At 39.7% G+C, this 17,099-nt stretch overlaps 1 protein-coding gene across 1 annotated transcript; it reads right to left on the bottom strand.

The window, feature by feature from the left end:
- Positions 1 to 8,179: 8,179 nt before the first annotated feature.
- LOC121630501 (BTB/POZ domain-containing protein KCTD9-like) lies at positions 8,180 to 16,002 on the bottom strand. Its single transcript, XM_041970820.1, has 12 exons — positions 15,824 to 16,002; positions 15,532 to 15,653; positions 12,014 to 12,039; positions 11,323 to 11,416; positions 11,094 to 11,152; positions 10,878 to 11,006; positions 10,742 to 10,809; positions 10,572 to 10,667; positions 10,108 to 10,257; positions 9,864 to 9,969; positions 9,649 to 9,782; positions 8,180 to 9,349 (listed from the first exon to the last, which is right to left on the bottom strand). Exons 1-12 carry the CDS (start codon positions 15,869 to 15,871, stop codon positions 9,233 to 9,235), a joined length of 1,149 nt encoding a protein of 382 aa, XP_041826754.1. The 5' UTR covers positions 15,872 to 16,002; the 3' UTR covers positions 8,180 to 9,232.
- Between the last annotated feature and the right edge of the window lie 1,097 nt (positions 16,003 to 17,099).

The following is a 17,099-nucleotide window of genomic DNA, read 5'->3' as shown; positions in this document are numbered from 1 at the left end:
AAATTACAAGGAAAGGACTAAACTAGATGATTGTGTTAACTGTGATTGCAACACGGCTACATCTTGAAACGTCTGACTACAGTTTGCATAAATGCTGGCCGTAAGCGGTGGCTAGCTGCTTAACTCTCCAGAGATGCAGGGGAGGTTTGTGGAAAATGCCACCGAGAACGCCACAGAACAAAAAGAAAGTTTGAGATGCCTGCAGCGACGCTGAGCCCTGTAACACCAACTGTCTGCTGCAAGAAACCACAGACAACTTCCAGCAGCAAGTCTGTCCACACACACACACACAGCTGCTTTCAGGGTGGCAGAGGACCAGTCACTGTGAGCAATCAGAGCAGCGTAGAGATGCCACATACCTGCCATTATCCATCAGCATCACAGCCTCACACTCGTCCATTCACATTCCTGTCAACAGGAGGAGGAAGAGAAATCATCCCGCAGTTTCTACAAGTGAAAATTGTTCAATGACGAAGATTAATATATTTATGGAGGTTTCTAAAACCATGATGCCTAAGTAATTTGTATTTGTGTGAGTGTTAAGGCAGAATCAGCCCTTTGACTTCAAGTCTATTGCTCATTTTAAACAGCGATGTGAAGGTAGAGCCTTTGGAATAATGAATTGTCTCATTAATTTTTATTAGTGTTATTTATTATTTGTATAAATGACAATTTATGGTGAAAACCAATGAGAAATTTAAATCCAGCAGATCCACAGTGAGAATGTGGAAGCTCCACAGAGGAGGAGATTAAGGTAATGAGTGATGCTAGATTGAATTTTCTCCTGAACACCCACTGGGCTCCATAAATGTTTAACTCTGTGAAAATCAAATGATTTACCACTTTAACAATAGTGACTCATAATTATGTGGTAATGGATTGCTACAAACTTCATTTGGTTTTTTGCAGAAAAAACAAACCAGAAGGAGAGGAACCATTTTCTTAGTTATTTGCATGTGTCTCATGTGCGTTTGTGCAAACACTCACACTTTCAAGGTTAACACTCGGCTGACCTCAGGGATGGGAAACTCTTAAAATGCCAGCCCCTACACTTGGACTGATTTACATGCAGCTCCCCGAGGACTTGAACCAACACCTCAGCTTGACACACACCGCTGCAGACAGACAGGTGCACAGACAGACGTAAAGATATTTAAATGGCTGTGAGACAGGTGGGCTGAGGCTGCATGATGTGGGAAAATGACATTTGACTGTTTTTCAATGAATGCAAAAATGTGGAAAGAAAGAAACTTGAATAGATTTGAATGATTTTATCATGTGAGATGCAAAGAAAAAATCTTTTAAAAATTTGACAAGTAACTTTTTCCGTCCTTTCAGGGGTTTAACTGTGATAAAACACATTGATTAGAAATGGAGGCGAGTGCTCATTAAAATGAAAGAGTTTTCACCCATGATGACAAAATTTAGCTATTTTTAAAAGAATAAATAACCTCTGAATAACATCATAATAGGTATGCGTGCAAGGTCTTAAAATGAGGTAACAAATTGTTATCAGTAAGTTCACCTCAATAAAAGTAGATTCTGACACAATGCCAAGGAGGAAAGACATCAGCCATCATCTGAGAAACCCTTGCTGCCTATCAGCCTGGGAAGGGTTGTAAGATCATTTCCAGACTATTTAGAGCTCTACAGTGGGAAAGATTATTCAAGTGGAAATATTCAATACAGCTGCCAACCTTCCCAGGCGGAGACACCCCTGCAGGTTCAGCCCAAGTCAGACCATACAAAGCTCAGAGAAACTGCATAAGATACATCTCAGACTCTCCAAGCTTCAGTTAGGATGTTAAAATTCATGACTGCACAGTTAGAGAAACACTGAACAAGAATGGCTTGTTTGAAAGTGTTACAGGAGAAAGTCTCTTCTCTCTAAGAAGTACATGACAGCATGGCTCAGGTTTGTAAAGCTGTATCTGGACAAACCAGACTTCTGGAACAATGTCCTTTGGAAAAATGAAACCAAAGTGGAGATATCTGGTCATAATGCACAGCAGTGTGTTTGGAGAAAACCAAACCGGTGGTAGGGAACTAATGATTTGGGCATGTTTCGTAGCCACAGGACTAGAGGTGTTACATTCATTACCCAGGTAGAAGTATAGATTCCACGTTTTAAAAATGCTATAGGCTGCCTGTTCTCTTGAGATTCTGCAACAGACATTTTTGTACTGCTTTGTCCTTGCTGGACTGTGACATGATTTTTTTGTGATGGATTGTTGGAATGGTATCAATTTTACTTTATCCAGTTTACCACTTATTTATTTACCAAAAGCCAAAATGAAATTGGAGTAATGAAGCTATTTTTAAAAAGTAAGAGGTAGAATTCAGAGATAATTGCGTGAAAAATAATTTCTCCAGTAAAGTATAGATACCCAAAATTTCTACTTAAGTAAGGTGACGAAATACTGTCCTTTATTATGTGACACCTCAGCACAGGACCTGGACACCTTGCAGTCATTAAGTGTTGGCAGAATGTTGACATAGTCCGGTTAAAGTCCAGACCTCAACCTGATTGAAATGCAGTGGTGGGTACGTATTACATAATCCCTGATCAACCTTTAGAGCTGCGGGAGTGTGTCCGTTCTTTTCTACATGACTGTCAGAAGGATCAAGGATCCAATAACGTAACATACAGATTTGGCTTTGGGGTTCTCTCACAGACACCGTGGTGCTGATTCAAACGATCAAATTAATTCTAACCCTGGTTTTGTCACGGATGACAACGTACAAGCTCTTGTCTGAAACTCTTCTGTAGGCAAACTCCTCGTTTCACCTCAGTTTGAACATTTAATCCACACTCGTGTCTGAAATTGCTCTCAGACAACTGTGACTATGTTATTCAGTAACAGATTCTTTCAAAGAGAAATTACATATCAAGATAGCTTCAACCTTGAGTGCAATAACAACTGAGTGTAAGATTTTCACAGACCCTTAAAACGCTGTTTCACATTTAAAAGTGTTCATTTATCTGTTCTAGAAATGTGTTGAAATTTCTTCGCTTGACTATTTGATGGCCTTTTGGTGTCAGATATCTCTGATTACATTCATTTTGTAGAAAGAACATTCAGAATATCAGAAAATAAAAATCTTATTAATCTCAATTAGCTGCAACTTCTTCTAATTTTTAATTAAAGATATCATAAATGATGCCTGTTAAGCCGACATGTTAACCCACGGTTGCTATCAAGGCTTTTTAGGACTGTTTCTCTGCCCTGATTTAACCCTAAATTTACACCCATAGTAATATCTGACAAAACCATAATCTGCATGAGTTAAATGTAACATCCCAGAGAAAGAAGCTGCAGAATGTCTCATGATGTTGTTGGCCTCCTGATGCAAAACAAGGGTAAAACTGAGCATGTGCAAGAAGGCACGACTGCGTCTTCCTGCTCTCTATATTTGTTGCTACCATTTTGGAAAGAAAAGTTTCTAGTTACCAACCCAGAGGTAGTTGGCACATAAACACAGATTTTATCCACTTCTTCTTTTTCAGCTCTGGCTGTTCTTCATGTCTGAAATATAACCTGTACAGTGTGATGAGCCTGACTTTACAAACAACACCTGCTTATCGCTGTGAAAATCCAAAAGCTGCAGAGAAACTGATAATTTCCTTCTGGGATAAGTCTTCAGAAAACACATTTTAGTGATGACAGGTTTGAGAAAGACAGAGAATTATAATGTGGTATTTAAACTGCAATGATCATTTTCTCTGTTTTACAAAATCTTAAGCCCTAACTCTTTAATTCACTCTAATCACATGACCATGGAACTATTCTATCCAATAATCAGAAAGGGATCTAATTCTGACATCCAAATCTACTTGCACACCTCTGCTCCATCAGCAGAAATTCCTCATGATTGCTTGCACAAGCAGCTGCAAACAGATGTGCATTAAGGCATCTCTTCCAGATTCCTTTCCATATCTCATCCATAAGCAATACTCATCCATAAATGTGCACCCGGCTGCCAGAAGCTCCTCTGAATGCGATCACCTGCTTCTCTGGAGCCGCTCGACGCCTACATTTTACAAAACAGCTGTGTGGGTATGCAGCTCGATCAAGAGGCTGCTGGAGATGCTCGGCTGCAGTGGGCTCCTAATACGCTAACAACTCGTTTCATTTGGGGATGCAGGATAAAAAAAAACACTACACACCACCTCAGCCAAATTCCAACCTCATGATTTGTATTTTATAATCATTCTCAGGATAATTCTGCTGTGTAGCACAATATTATTCCTGGTAAACTTTTACAGAAGAACCACAAAGAGCATCTGAACAGGAAGTATCACAAACTGGCTCATTAAAGAAATTAAAGGCACATTTTGATAGTGTTTTTTTATTTAACTCCAGGGGCCTGAAGCATGAGTCTACTGGTGGTGGGAAAATTATGCATAGTGTTTCTGCCCAGTCTGAGTCAAAACTTGCATATTTCTCCCTCTACAGTACAGAATATCATCAAACCTTTCACCCAACCTAGAAAAATGTCAGTGTGCAGGATAAGGGAGCTAGCTTTAACTGGACACCTAAGACCTCTGATCCCTCAGATGGACCTGAATCCATAACCATCATTCATCAACAGCTGAAAGAACTACGTGTACAAAAGATTACAGTGGAAATGTTCGTCAATACTACAAAACAGTTATATTAAAAAATATATCTTTTGTGTGAAAAAAGAGCAGCTGCATGTTAACTTGTCCAGACGTGGCATTGACTTCTCTGGATTCTGGGATGGACCAGAACCAGTATTATCATCAGAACTATTAGTATTCCAAATCTTTAATGGAAGAAATAGACCAAAGACCAAAAGGAGCATCCAGACTGTTCTCAGCAACAAAGACCAGACTCAGTGATGGTTTGGGGTTGCATCAGAGCTCATATCAAAGCTCATGTCCACTTTTCGCAAAGAAGTTCACTGAGATTTTACAGCAACATGCTGCCGTCGAGACCACATCTTTTCCAGGGACATGCATGAATTTTTCAACAAGGCAATGCAAAACTATACTCTGCACACATTACAAAGACATGGATGAGGAAGAGAAGGGGACTGGACTGGTCTGCAATATTGATCTGTGCCAAGCAGGGAATGTTGGAGAATTTTGAAATATTATTGCTCAGCTTAAGATGTGTTTGCAGAAAGAATGGGACCAAAAAACACCTGAAACTCTCATCACTCGCTGTCCTCAGTGGCAGAAAGCCTTTTAAGTGTTGTAAGAAGAAATGGAGACAATACAAAATGCTCTAAGATTTGCAGTCTCTATGTTTTTAGAACGTGTTGCAGGTCTGAAATGCAAAAACTGTTAAATATTAACAGATGAGATGACATTAAGCTAAATAATTTCATTTTCTTTTCTATAAAACATTTGCTCCAGTATTTTCTCTGGTACTTACATGCTATAACATGTTGCACATGTTATTTATGTGTTTGCTGGGAAAATGGTATTAGTATATGAGCTGGATTAGAAATTAACAGCATTTTATTTAATCCCTGTTTTGCTTTGTGTTTTGTTCCCTCGGGATCAGTAATATTAAAATACCCAGTAAAACACAGAACTAGTAGCCCAAGGGGCAGACAAAAGACTAATTTACTCCATCTTTGGGGAAATAATATTCAGCTAATAATGACAATCCGTCCATCCATTTATTTATCTTCTAGTCAGGTTCCAGAGGCAACAGGTCCTGAAGAGAAACATGGACATTCCTCTCCCCAGAGATATTCTTAAGCTCTTCCTAAGGGGAATGTGAGGTGATCCCAGGCTAGAAGGGATATATAATCTCTTCAGTATGTTCTGGGTCTGCCTCTAGATCTCCTCCCAATTAAATGTGCCAATAAATTCTTTAGAAAATACTTCATTACTAAGATAATTTAAACTGAACTTTGCTCCCTCTAGCAAAAAGAAAAACGACACCATCCTCTTTTGTCACACTAATTTTTTACCCTGAGGTGCATTCATAAGATGATTGTAATATAAAAACAAAGCTGTATTTTTTCTGAACATGGAAAAGTTGGTTTGCAGGAGCATGTGCAGCTTCATTTGCAGCTGCAACACATTCAGGTTTAACAAAGACGTAGAAAGAAAGAAGGACCATGCTCAGACACACCTGCAGTTTGAGACCAGTGTTTGTGTTTAGCTGCCATTCAGATCACCATTTTCATCTTCCATAAAGCTCCTCTGAAAAAACACCCGCCTCTTTCAGACGCTGTCGGCATTTAACCAACGCTGACTCTCAATTTTAGGCTGAACTTTGATGCATGACCTGGTGATATTTTGGAGAAGCTGTGAGTCATCTGGGGCTGTGTGTGGTGTAAATCCCCCCAACACAATGTCGATTTTTATAGTTAGTGAATGGCAGAGATGACAAACTGTGGCTTCCTTACACAGGCCAACAGCGCCTCTCTGTGGTCGTCTCTAGAACTGCACTTCAAATTTATCCAAATTTATAGATGAATTCAGAGGCAAAAACTACTCGGTTACGTCACAGCTGTCAACCAGACAGATTTCATTTTTTCACTAGAAGGTTTGCATGAAAAAAAGTGGCAAAATATTAACAGTGTTGAATTGATTCAGCCCTCATTGCTTCCAAGATTTTGTTGACATCTTTCAAAGTGGTCTTGATCAACAGTTCTCCAGCTTACTAAAAGATCTTTCAGTTTTTCTTCATGCGTTTGCTAACAGCAGAAAAATGCAGACACATAATTTTTTTCCCTTATTTAGTTGCATGTATGAAAAATGCCAAAGATAGCACATTTTGACAGAGAGAAAATGGGATTTTTGCAGCAACAAGGTGATTACACTGTGAAACCTGGCATATCTCACCATGGTGTGTGTTCTATCTGCAAAGCATTTGAGGAGACTGGACAAGGGGAGGAAAAAGCAAAGAATAATGCGAAAAATGGAAGAGCTGACCTATTTTTTAAGAATCTTAAAGGCTAAATTTTACTACATTTGGAATAAATGGATGGAATTAAAAACCCTAACTAAGCAGACATTGTATGGCCTCTTTGTCTGAAGTCTTATGTCGCCTTCCTTTTCTCTATGGAAAAAGCAAGACTAAGCTACCTGGGTTCTTAAATATAAGAGAAAAATGAAGTAGAAAACTGTACTAATGCAGGATGTGTGTAAAAGAGAATCTGAATCTTGTTGGAACAACATCCATCAACATCAACACTGCATGTTCCAGTGCTTGGAGGACTACCACAAACTTCAGAACTCTTTTTCACTTATATTCACAAAAAAAGGGAAAAAAAAAAGCTGGAAAAGGCTTTGAAAATATTACTTTAATGTACTTCTGTTGTGTTGGGTTCAAATGAAAATGCCTTTTCCAAACAAAATAAAAAATAACTCAAATCCAGCAAAGCGCTGACACAGTACCTGAGAGATGCATCTGGACCTTCAGTTAATTCATCTACGGTTGGCTGAAGCCTCATCAGAAATGGTCTCCATGGTGAGGTGGCTGTCAAGAAGCCATCTGCCCCCTGGCACCTTCATAGAAAATACATCAAATAGTAATGGACTTTTTGCACATGCATGCTTTACCTCTAGGTGAAACAAAGTTAATGGAAACAGCAGTCTGGGAGTTCTGGCAGCAGTTGCTGCTCATTATGTGAAAAGGCTGTAATTCTGGTGCTCAGTGGGTGAGAGGAGGACTCATTTCAGGACTGTTTGGTCCATTTTGGTGGTCTGGTCTCATTTATTCTAGCCACAGTGAAGTCATAGCTATTAGTATTTTAAAATTCAGCAGTATGAAAAGCACCTGGATGGTGTACTGATTTGAAGAATTTCTCCAGTTTGCATCCAGCCACTTTAGAGCAAAAAACATATCCCATGAAGCTCATCTCAAAACTGAAAAATTCTACTTATCATTACCTTTAACACTGTATTGCACCTGCATGACACATCTTGATAACTTTTTTTTTCCCCCATAAAGTGTATAAATACATGTCACACATTAGTCTTACAGTAAATCTTAAACTTAAAAAAAATCACAAGCACCCATCACTGAAGGATCATTGCTGTTTATTTCAGATGAATGCAAACAATGGCGTCCTCACCTGTTTTGTTCATTATTCAGGTGAAAAAACAAGCTTTTATTTGGATTAAACCACCAGCACCCTGCAGCTTTCTAAGCAGCAGTTCATAGTGAACCCAGATTAGTAACAGTGAGGTTTGAAAAGTGAGGATTTTCTGCATTTGTTTGTAAGAACTACCAGACTGAAATAAATGGGATTCATCCTTTTAATAGTTTATGAGGTAATATGATGAAGGTCTTCCGGGGTGATGAGACCCAGCTGGATGGTCAGGAGCATCTAAGCGAGTTACTGTGCAACAAACAAGAGAAACTGCATGTTTAGGGGGGAGTGGTAGCCTACTGCTTACAGGGGTCCAGAGACACAGGTTCGAGTCTCCGGAGTGTCAACAGAAGTGAACCACTGTGGGCACCCTAAGCAAGACCCTGGTGGCTGTGCATTAAAAATAAAAGAATATTTTTTTTTTACTGTTTTTCTTGAGGTATGACTCAACATTCAGATTAACACATAAACATTCTGAACAGTCTCGGTACTGTGGAGTTACAAATCTCCAGCTAACAGCCGGAAAGTTCAGCTTCAGTTCTGGGTTGTAAACTGTGGTGTTTATGGGTTTGGGGCTGAGTCTGTGGACATGTGAAGACCTGTAGATGGGGGTAAAGCTTGTTGTATGAGAGACGGATAGATTTCCTTGGTTTTACATGTCGCCAACTTCTTATAATAAAAGCTGATCAAAAACAGATCTAGGATCAGTATACAGGTGAACCGATTCTAATTTATCCTGCTTCTCAAAGTTTTTATTTTCTCTTTGTTCTGTTTCACTTCTTCCTACAGAAATATCTCCAATCTTACACCTGATGATGAGGTTCATCCGCAGGAACACTAGAGTCCCACCTCGCCCTGGATGTGTGAAGGCAGCTTCAGGGCTTGTCTTTTCATTTCTTTAACTGTTTCAGTCATTACTCTACAGTAGCTATCTTGCTCACCTTTTATCCTAAAATGAAGAAACATTCAGTGCTGCAGGAATTGGACCTGCTGTTGAACAGGAGCTCATTTGTCATTAACATGTATGTGAAGTTCTTGAAGACACCTCAGAAATATTTATGAATATCACAAACAATTATCTTATAAAACAAAATTATATTCAACACCCCCCCCCCCCAAAAAAAAGGTTTGGCATCATTCATTGTGGTTTTCACCGCACACTCTGAGACATGTGCAGAGGAGTCAGCATCTCCTCAAAGATGGCTCCCTTCACGTTGGAGCCTCTCAGGTTGGCTTCCTGAAGATCACATCCTGACAGGTCACAGTTCTGCAGAAACAGACAAAAATAACAAAAATCAGAAAGGAAACACACACTTCATGATCCTAACATAATCCACTTGGATTAAGGTGTAAATGAACAAAAACGAAAGGTGTAAATTAGCAGAGGAAAAGAAACTAAAAAGAGTTGTTTTTGTGTTAAATGGATTTAAGAAGTTTTTTATCCCCACTGTTGCACACATTTTAGGACATTTTGCTGAACCGACAAATAACTAAAGCAAACTTAAAATCTTTGTTGTGCACAATTTGAGTCCTCCCGTGTGTGTGTGTGTGTGTGTGTTTTCACACCTCCAGGTCTGTCCCGGCCAGCGTGGCTCCCCTCAGATTGCAGTTCTTCAGTTTAGCGTTTTTCAGCGTGGCGACCCTCAGGTTGATTCCCGTCATCTGACTTCCCTCCATGTCCACACCCTTCAGGTTGGCTCCTGATAACACAAACACCAGTTCTGGGTTAAATCAATCTGTGGTGGGTTTGGCTGAGGAATGTGTGTGACCGGCTGCCTCACCCTCCAGATTCGCTTTGATTCCTGCAGGATCCTCGAAATTACAGCCTCTCAGTGACGCCCCCTCAGCGTTGGTGCACAGCATCATGACACCCTGCAGGTTCGCCGCCTGCAGCACATACATCGAGTCACAGCTGTTATATTATCTACGTTATGCAGACTGAGTTAACAGGCAAAAACCAAAATAAAATAAAAGCCGAGGCTTCAGATTGATGTTGACTCTCCCTGAAAACCAAACCAAACTCACATCCAGACACGCCATGGACAGGTCAGCCCTCTCCAGGTTGGCTCCGCTCAGATTAGCATGGGTCAGGTTGGCTCCTCTCAGGTTGGCCATCTTAAAGTTGATGTAGCGAAGATCCAGACGAGACAGATCTGCACCGGTGAAGTTCAGACCCTGACAGACCACAAACCAAGCATCAGCCATTAAACAGCACATTTGCAGGTTTGTTATTCTTTTGGAAAGGACCGATCTGCTGATGGTCATGAAAACAGGAGTGTACGGTGCTCCGTGGTGCAGCCCAGTCCATTCTGTTCCTGATCGTCTCCTAGAATATAAAAATGCTAATAGAGCTGGTGGACAGTGCATGATCAGACCCCTGGAGCTGACCAATCAGAGCAGACTGTGCTTTCCCGCTTCTGTTTTTGCAGGAAACACATAAATCACCTCACCTCATCTGTAAGGATGCTTGTGAGTTAGTATTTGTTTACCTGACACCGGAGCTCTGCCTTTGTGGTTGTTGCCAACAGGAACCTGGTGAACTCCTTGCGGGTCAGAGGGGAATGATCATCAGCGGGCTGGGAGGCCTGAACAGCAGAAACTGAGATTTAACACTTTAAACACACTGAGCTAAACGCCTGCTCCACACACACTCACCCACCTTTATGAGCGTCTCCAACTGTTCGGCCAGCTGTTCTATACCGAAAAAACGAGCTTCTTCCAGCACACCTGCAGTGGAAACAATCAGGTGAGAAAACCAACACGAGATGATTTGTGAGCTTGTTCGTGTGGTTTACCCAAAGGGTTGATGCCTTCATTGATGATGAGCTGTCCATGTCTGAGGTAATTCAGGATGGGTTCAAAGTAGTCTGGACTGCGATCAATCAAGTACGCCCCTTGTGAGTCACGCTTGTTCCCCCACACATCTGGATTTAATCCCCAACGAAAGGTGTATTTAGCATGACAACCAAAGTAAACAGATCAACTATTTTCCTTCAGGACAAAGTGTTTACCTTTCCCTCTGAACATGTGGGCCAGCATGCTCTCAGGCTCTTTACTGACCAGCGTGCTCCTGGGAAAACACACTTGTTATTAGTAGAAGAAGCCATGCATTCAAACTATACTGAACCCACAAAATGTCAGACTGATGAATGCCAAGTTTCTTATGCTGTGCATCACTGCCACCATCAGGTCAAACTGCATATCAAAACAGTTAAAAACTTGCACAGCTGTCACATTTACCTTGTTGTGGTGAAGCAGCGTCCACCGACGTTTAACGTCAGCCAATCAGTGTGAGTCTGACACCTCTCAGGGTTTCTGATGTCCTCCTGAACATCTACACGTAGCAGAGCCAGAGATCCATCGGTTCGTTATAAAGTAAAACCAATAGATGACAACTAAGTTACAGATAAATATTTTCATTATAACGTAGTCCTACAAATCCATCACATCCTTTGTTGAGTCTCACTTCTGGTAATGAAAGAGTCTCAATGCTGACAGGCTTTTGTGATGAAGCATCTCAGGAAAAGGTACATGTTTGTGTTCTCCCACAGATGCCAAAACACATCTGTTTGCATCCTTCCACCAAGTTCAACCCACGTTTCGTGTGCATTACACATGCAGAATACAGTTAGCTAATGTTTTTACACTACTATACAAACCATTACCAATGATCATTTTCTAAGCCTGACATTTAAAACTTGATGGATTGAATAAAACTAAGATATGATTCATTTGTTTTTAATTGCACACAGAAAGTAAGGAGGACTACTGTACACTGCTGTAAACAAAAAACACAGCCATTTAAATGTCTGATGTCCCGGAAAAGTGGGTTTTGATTTCTTTTAAAAGCCACTGTTAATAATTTTGAAAGACCTGCAGACATACGCTTTGAATTCAAACATGTGACAACTGAGGTGTGCATTAAACTTACCTGATATGTACAGCACGTCATCATCTCTGCAGACACAGTTACACAGGTTTCACTTAAATGTCCAAACAAATGGCAGTCATATCTGATCAACATTAATATTCAATATTATTATCAAATATCAATGAAAATCTGCAGGGACAATACAAGTCACTAAATATGATCTGAAAATGGATGAACAGCAGAGTGGATGAGTTAGCCAAATGGACTTTTATTTAGAAGATCTCTGTGCGGCTTTTACCATAATGTCAGAGGTCTGAAAAATGAGAAAAATTAAAGCATGACACTGAAGTTAGCTTCAAGATTTTTAAGCAATTTCACAGGTATTTATATTCGACATCTACACCAGTTTAGACCAGGGCCCCGTTTCAGAAAGCGAGTTCAGTGTAACTCGGAGTTAGTTACTGCGGCAACAGACTCTTTCAAGCTAACCTGCTCGCTGGCAGGTTTCCTTCAACTAACCCTGAGTTTCTCCTCCTCTTTAGCTGCAGTCTGAAGGAAGTGTCAGACATGGCATGCTGTTTTCTTGAAGAGCCAGTTGACATTGAAGCACAATTACTCCACAGAGATCTACGTTGGGAATGGGTGATCAGACCCCACTTGGATTTAGTTATTATTCCCTCATGATTATTTGTTTGTATTCTGCACAATTGATCATGTATCTGAACAATACTCTCAGCCCCCGTATTGGTCATATGACACATCGTGGACATGCTCTCAGTTCGGAGCAAGTTCTTTGTGTTGCACTTTGTCGTTTTGCCAACGGGAGTTTTCTTTATAACATCGCTGACGCTGAGCATATTTCAAAGGCAACAGTCTGTCAGGCTGTGAGAAGTGTCACTCTGGCACAGAAACGTTTCTCTACACTTTTGTGGTGTTCCTAAGTCACAGACCCACAAGATGCATCAAAGAAAAGTTCCACAGAATTACAGGTATTTCTCTAAGCAATAACGAACTTATTTTAAGTTTGGAACACATCAGTTCATTTGATATATTTTAGGGTTTCTGGGTGTGATTGGCTGCATTGATGGGACTCGATTCCTATCACAGCTCCTTCAGTAGATGAAGGAGATTATGTGATTTGGAAGTCTTTACACAACATTAATATGCAGGTAAATAGTAGCCTTAGAATCCCAGATACCTTACACTACAGCTACTGCAGCTTACTGTTCTGTACTTGGAAGATCATATGTGATGCAGCCCACATCATCAGTAACGTGAAAGCGAAGTGGCCTGGGTCTGTGCACAACTCTCGAGTCTTTCCTGAGAGTACACTGACTGCTAGAGTTGCCGTGGTGAGTTATATACATTAAAATCAATATTTTGTTTGACCTATCACAACTAAAAAATGTAATATTATATCCTGTATTATAGAAGAGTTTGATGGTTCCCTGCAGGGTAACAGAGGGTACCCCTGCCAGCCTTATTTGCTGACCCCTTACCCTGATCCTGAGCCCGGCCCGCAGCATCGTTACAGCTTGGCTCACTGCAGGACTCCAGCCAGGGTAGAGATGACTATTGGGATGCTTACGGCCCGCTTCCAGTGCCTTCGTAGGCTCAGTCGCCTCAGATAGAACATGTGACATTATTGTGGCATGTGTCCTTCTCCACAACATTGCCACAATGAGAGGAGAGCAACGTCCGACTCAGCCACTGAATGCACCTGATAAAGAAACATCCTGACCACCCTGCTGATGCACAAGATGGAAGAGCAGTCAGAGACACAATATGCCACCATCATTTTGAGTAACCCATCGCCTCCCCAGTGTCAAACAAAGACATAAAGAAATAAAGCCATTGTGCTGCCGGGTTGCACCTGCATATTAAAAATGCACACACATGGGTGACGCATCAAATAAACCTGAATAAATGAGTGATGAAACACAACAAATGCAGATACTTCCAACAAGTCAACTGCATGGTAAAATTATGCACTTAACATCCAATCATGCTCTGTGGCCTGTAAAAATGCTGAGTTAATTCTGATTTTGTATCAGGATGACAAGAGGGAAACGCGTGACTTTCAAAAAGGGCTGATTGTCAGGGCACAGGTGGCAGCTTCAGTCACAAAGATGCTCAACTAGCTGATGTTTCAACAGGAACAGAGACTGAAGTGGCATCTGCATTTAGATATATGGGGAAACATCAGTAAATAGGGTCAGACATTATGGTCTACAGCACATTTGATGACCGTGATGCTTGTGCATTAGTGTGATAGGCAAGGGCAAAGAGAGCAACTCTTCCTTATAACTGTCACTGTAGGATGTGATCAGACTCAACAGGAACAATCTGCCTACAAATGAGGACATTCTAGTGAGGTTGATGTGCATAAAACACCAAACTAAGAAATATCTTTTGAGAATATTAATACCAAGATACATTGAAGCAGAGATACAAATGTTTAATAAGTGGAACACTGGAGATAAAAAATAATATTACTCCACCATTGACTCGGTCAGCTATTTTCTGCCAGCTCACGTTCTTTTGCTGCTGCCACTGTATTGCTTTTTTTCTGAAATATATTGTCATATTCTGCATATGCATTCATTAATATTTCTAACTCCACTGGAGCAAAATGGGAGGAGCAACTCTTTTTCCACCTGTTGCCATGGTGAATCATGTTATCCGTGTTATTATTATTGAGGGCTATTTTTCTGCCCATGCACGCGCTGTACTCAGGGGTAAGTTAACACAGAGGTGATTGAACTAATAGTTATCACCTGTCCTGAAACCGAAAACTTTGTGTTTGACAGCTCAGAGTTGAGCTTTTAAGTCAGTTTGTTGAACCCACTTTCTGAAAAGGGCCCTGGTCCAGATGAAAAACCAGAAAAATTAGACCTGCTGATTTTATTGTGGATTATCTTAAAGAAAGCAGAGACTTTTTTAAAAAATCCATTTTTTTTTATTAATTATACCTTTTTTTGGCTTATAACTAATAGAGATCTTTGTCTCTTCAGTCTTAATTTGCATTATTGTCCCTTTTTTCACTACAATAAGAAATAAAAAAATATATGAATTCAACCTCTGAAATACCCTTGTGTTTTTTTAATAAGTTAAATCGGTTGATTTACTTTTTCAAAGTTCTTTCAGATAACAGTGACTTACATTTTCTCATTTTTAGTGATCTGAACCTGCCGTAATGTGTTTTTAAACCAGAACAAGCAATGATATAGCACTTTTCTACATTTTCACAAATAAAACAGTGTTTTATTAATCGCAAACTGTATTCAAATAATTCCTATACTCTATAAGATTTAACCAGTTTAACCAGTATTAAGTATAATGGCTTTTTTAACTAAACTGGTGTAGATACCAGAAAAGCTTTAAAATGTCTCTTTGCCCTCATTTCCCCTCCACTGCCGCACAGAAAGCCAACTTCAGTAAACCTCCAACAAGCTACAAAGATATCTCAGACTTCTTCAGTTTATGGCATGTGTATTTACTTTAAAGGCCTCCAGAGAAAATTGAGTCCAGTAGTTTTCAGGAGGTGTGTAGGTCACTACATCCAGCTGTTGTCTCACCTGATTAGCGATATGTCGTCGATGAGGCCGCCGTTCCCGTTATAAACACTAGAGGCTCTTATCCCCAGTTTTGAACTGGCCACACTCAATAAATCCTCCATAGAACCATACACAGCCACCACCTGTATGGTAAGACCAACAACGTGCAACCGCATGCGTTACAGTGCCGAAAATTACACAAAATGAGCACCAATCAACAGCAATCATGACAAAAACTAGCCATTTTGTTTTGTCGTGCCGTCACAGTGTATGGACGCTAACCAACACACCTATTTCCCGGTTTTATTTTTACCTTTCCATTCGTGGACGTTCCGTTAACAAACAGCGTGACTCTTCTCATGGCGGAGAAAAATCAAGAATGGCATATCCTGCTCGGATTTTTAGTCACGAAAGTAGTCTCAATTTTCAGTGATTGCAGTATCTATGCTGCTAGTTGTTCAGACTCGGACTCGACTCATCATCACGGACGAATCAAGTGTTTTAGCCAATCAGTAATTAGAACGATACACACTAGCCAATCAACGAAGGAGGTGGGCGGGTCCTATGCTATTTCAGAAAAGGCTTTCTGAAAGTATATTTATGTATATTTTTTATTATTAGGGTAAGGGCATACACAGTACAGGATAATGGGGATTAAAAGTGCCAGTTTTTACAAACTGGATTTAAAAAGAAAACAAACAAACAAACTAACAAACAAACAAAAACCATTTCATACATTAGTTTATATTGTCAAACAGGAAATAAACAAAATGCCTCTATGAGAACTTAAAATCATTTTATGGAAGTGCAACAAATTGGAGATTTTGAAATGAGAGAAGAACTGCAAATGGATGTCATGGTCCTATGAAATGTCTTTAAAACTGCATACATTTATATTAAAAATCATTTGTGGAAAACACCTTGGATGTACAAAGGAAAAATGTGTATGTGTGTATATATATATATATATATATATATATATATATATATATATATATAAACTTTACTTATATATTTAAATATGAGACACTCTTCCATTATTTATGTACTTGCATTTGTGTTTAAGATAAACTGTTCAAATACAATAGTGAATTTAACTGTTAATCCAGCCCTTATTTCTTTGTCACTTCTTCCATATTTAGCAGTCACTTTGATTTAGTCTTCTAAAGCAACAGATCAGCAGGCTTTCCGAAGGTCTTTAAAAGGTCTTTTCTATTTTACTCTGTTCAGTACCAGACTATTTTAAAGGAATGCATTTAACTTCATTGTTGTGTCTGTGCATAAAATACATATTAAGAACCAACTTGTAAGAGCCAAATTGTATCTTGAGAGCTTTAATTGCATAAAAAATGAGACGCATCATTTATATTTCTCTAGTTGCATTTTGAAAAATGCCAAAGATGACACATGATCCCCAAAGAACTTGGTATAAAAATGCATGGTATGCAGTGTGTCCTTAAACCAATCTGAAGAAAAAAAGTTCAGGTCTTAAAAAAAAAAGTATCTACAGCGAATAAAAAGGATCAGAAAGTGATGTTATGTTGTAATTACATTAATGTTCTTGGGCTGGTTGCTGAGGTCTTTTGTAC

The sequence above is a fragment of the Melanotaenia boesemani genome, chromosome 19 (assembly GCF_017639745.1).
Source record: "Melanotaenia boesemani isolate fMelBoe1 chromosome 19, fMelBoe1.pri, whole genome shotgun sequence".
Taxonomy (NCBI): domain Eukaryota; kingdom Metazoa; phylum Chordata; class Actinopteri; order Atheriniformes; family Melanotaeniidae; genus Melanotaenia; species Melanotaenia boesemani.
This window is presented reverse-complemented; position numbering and strand designations above follow the sequence as displayed.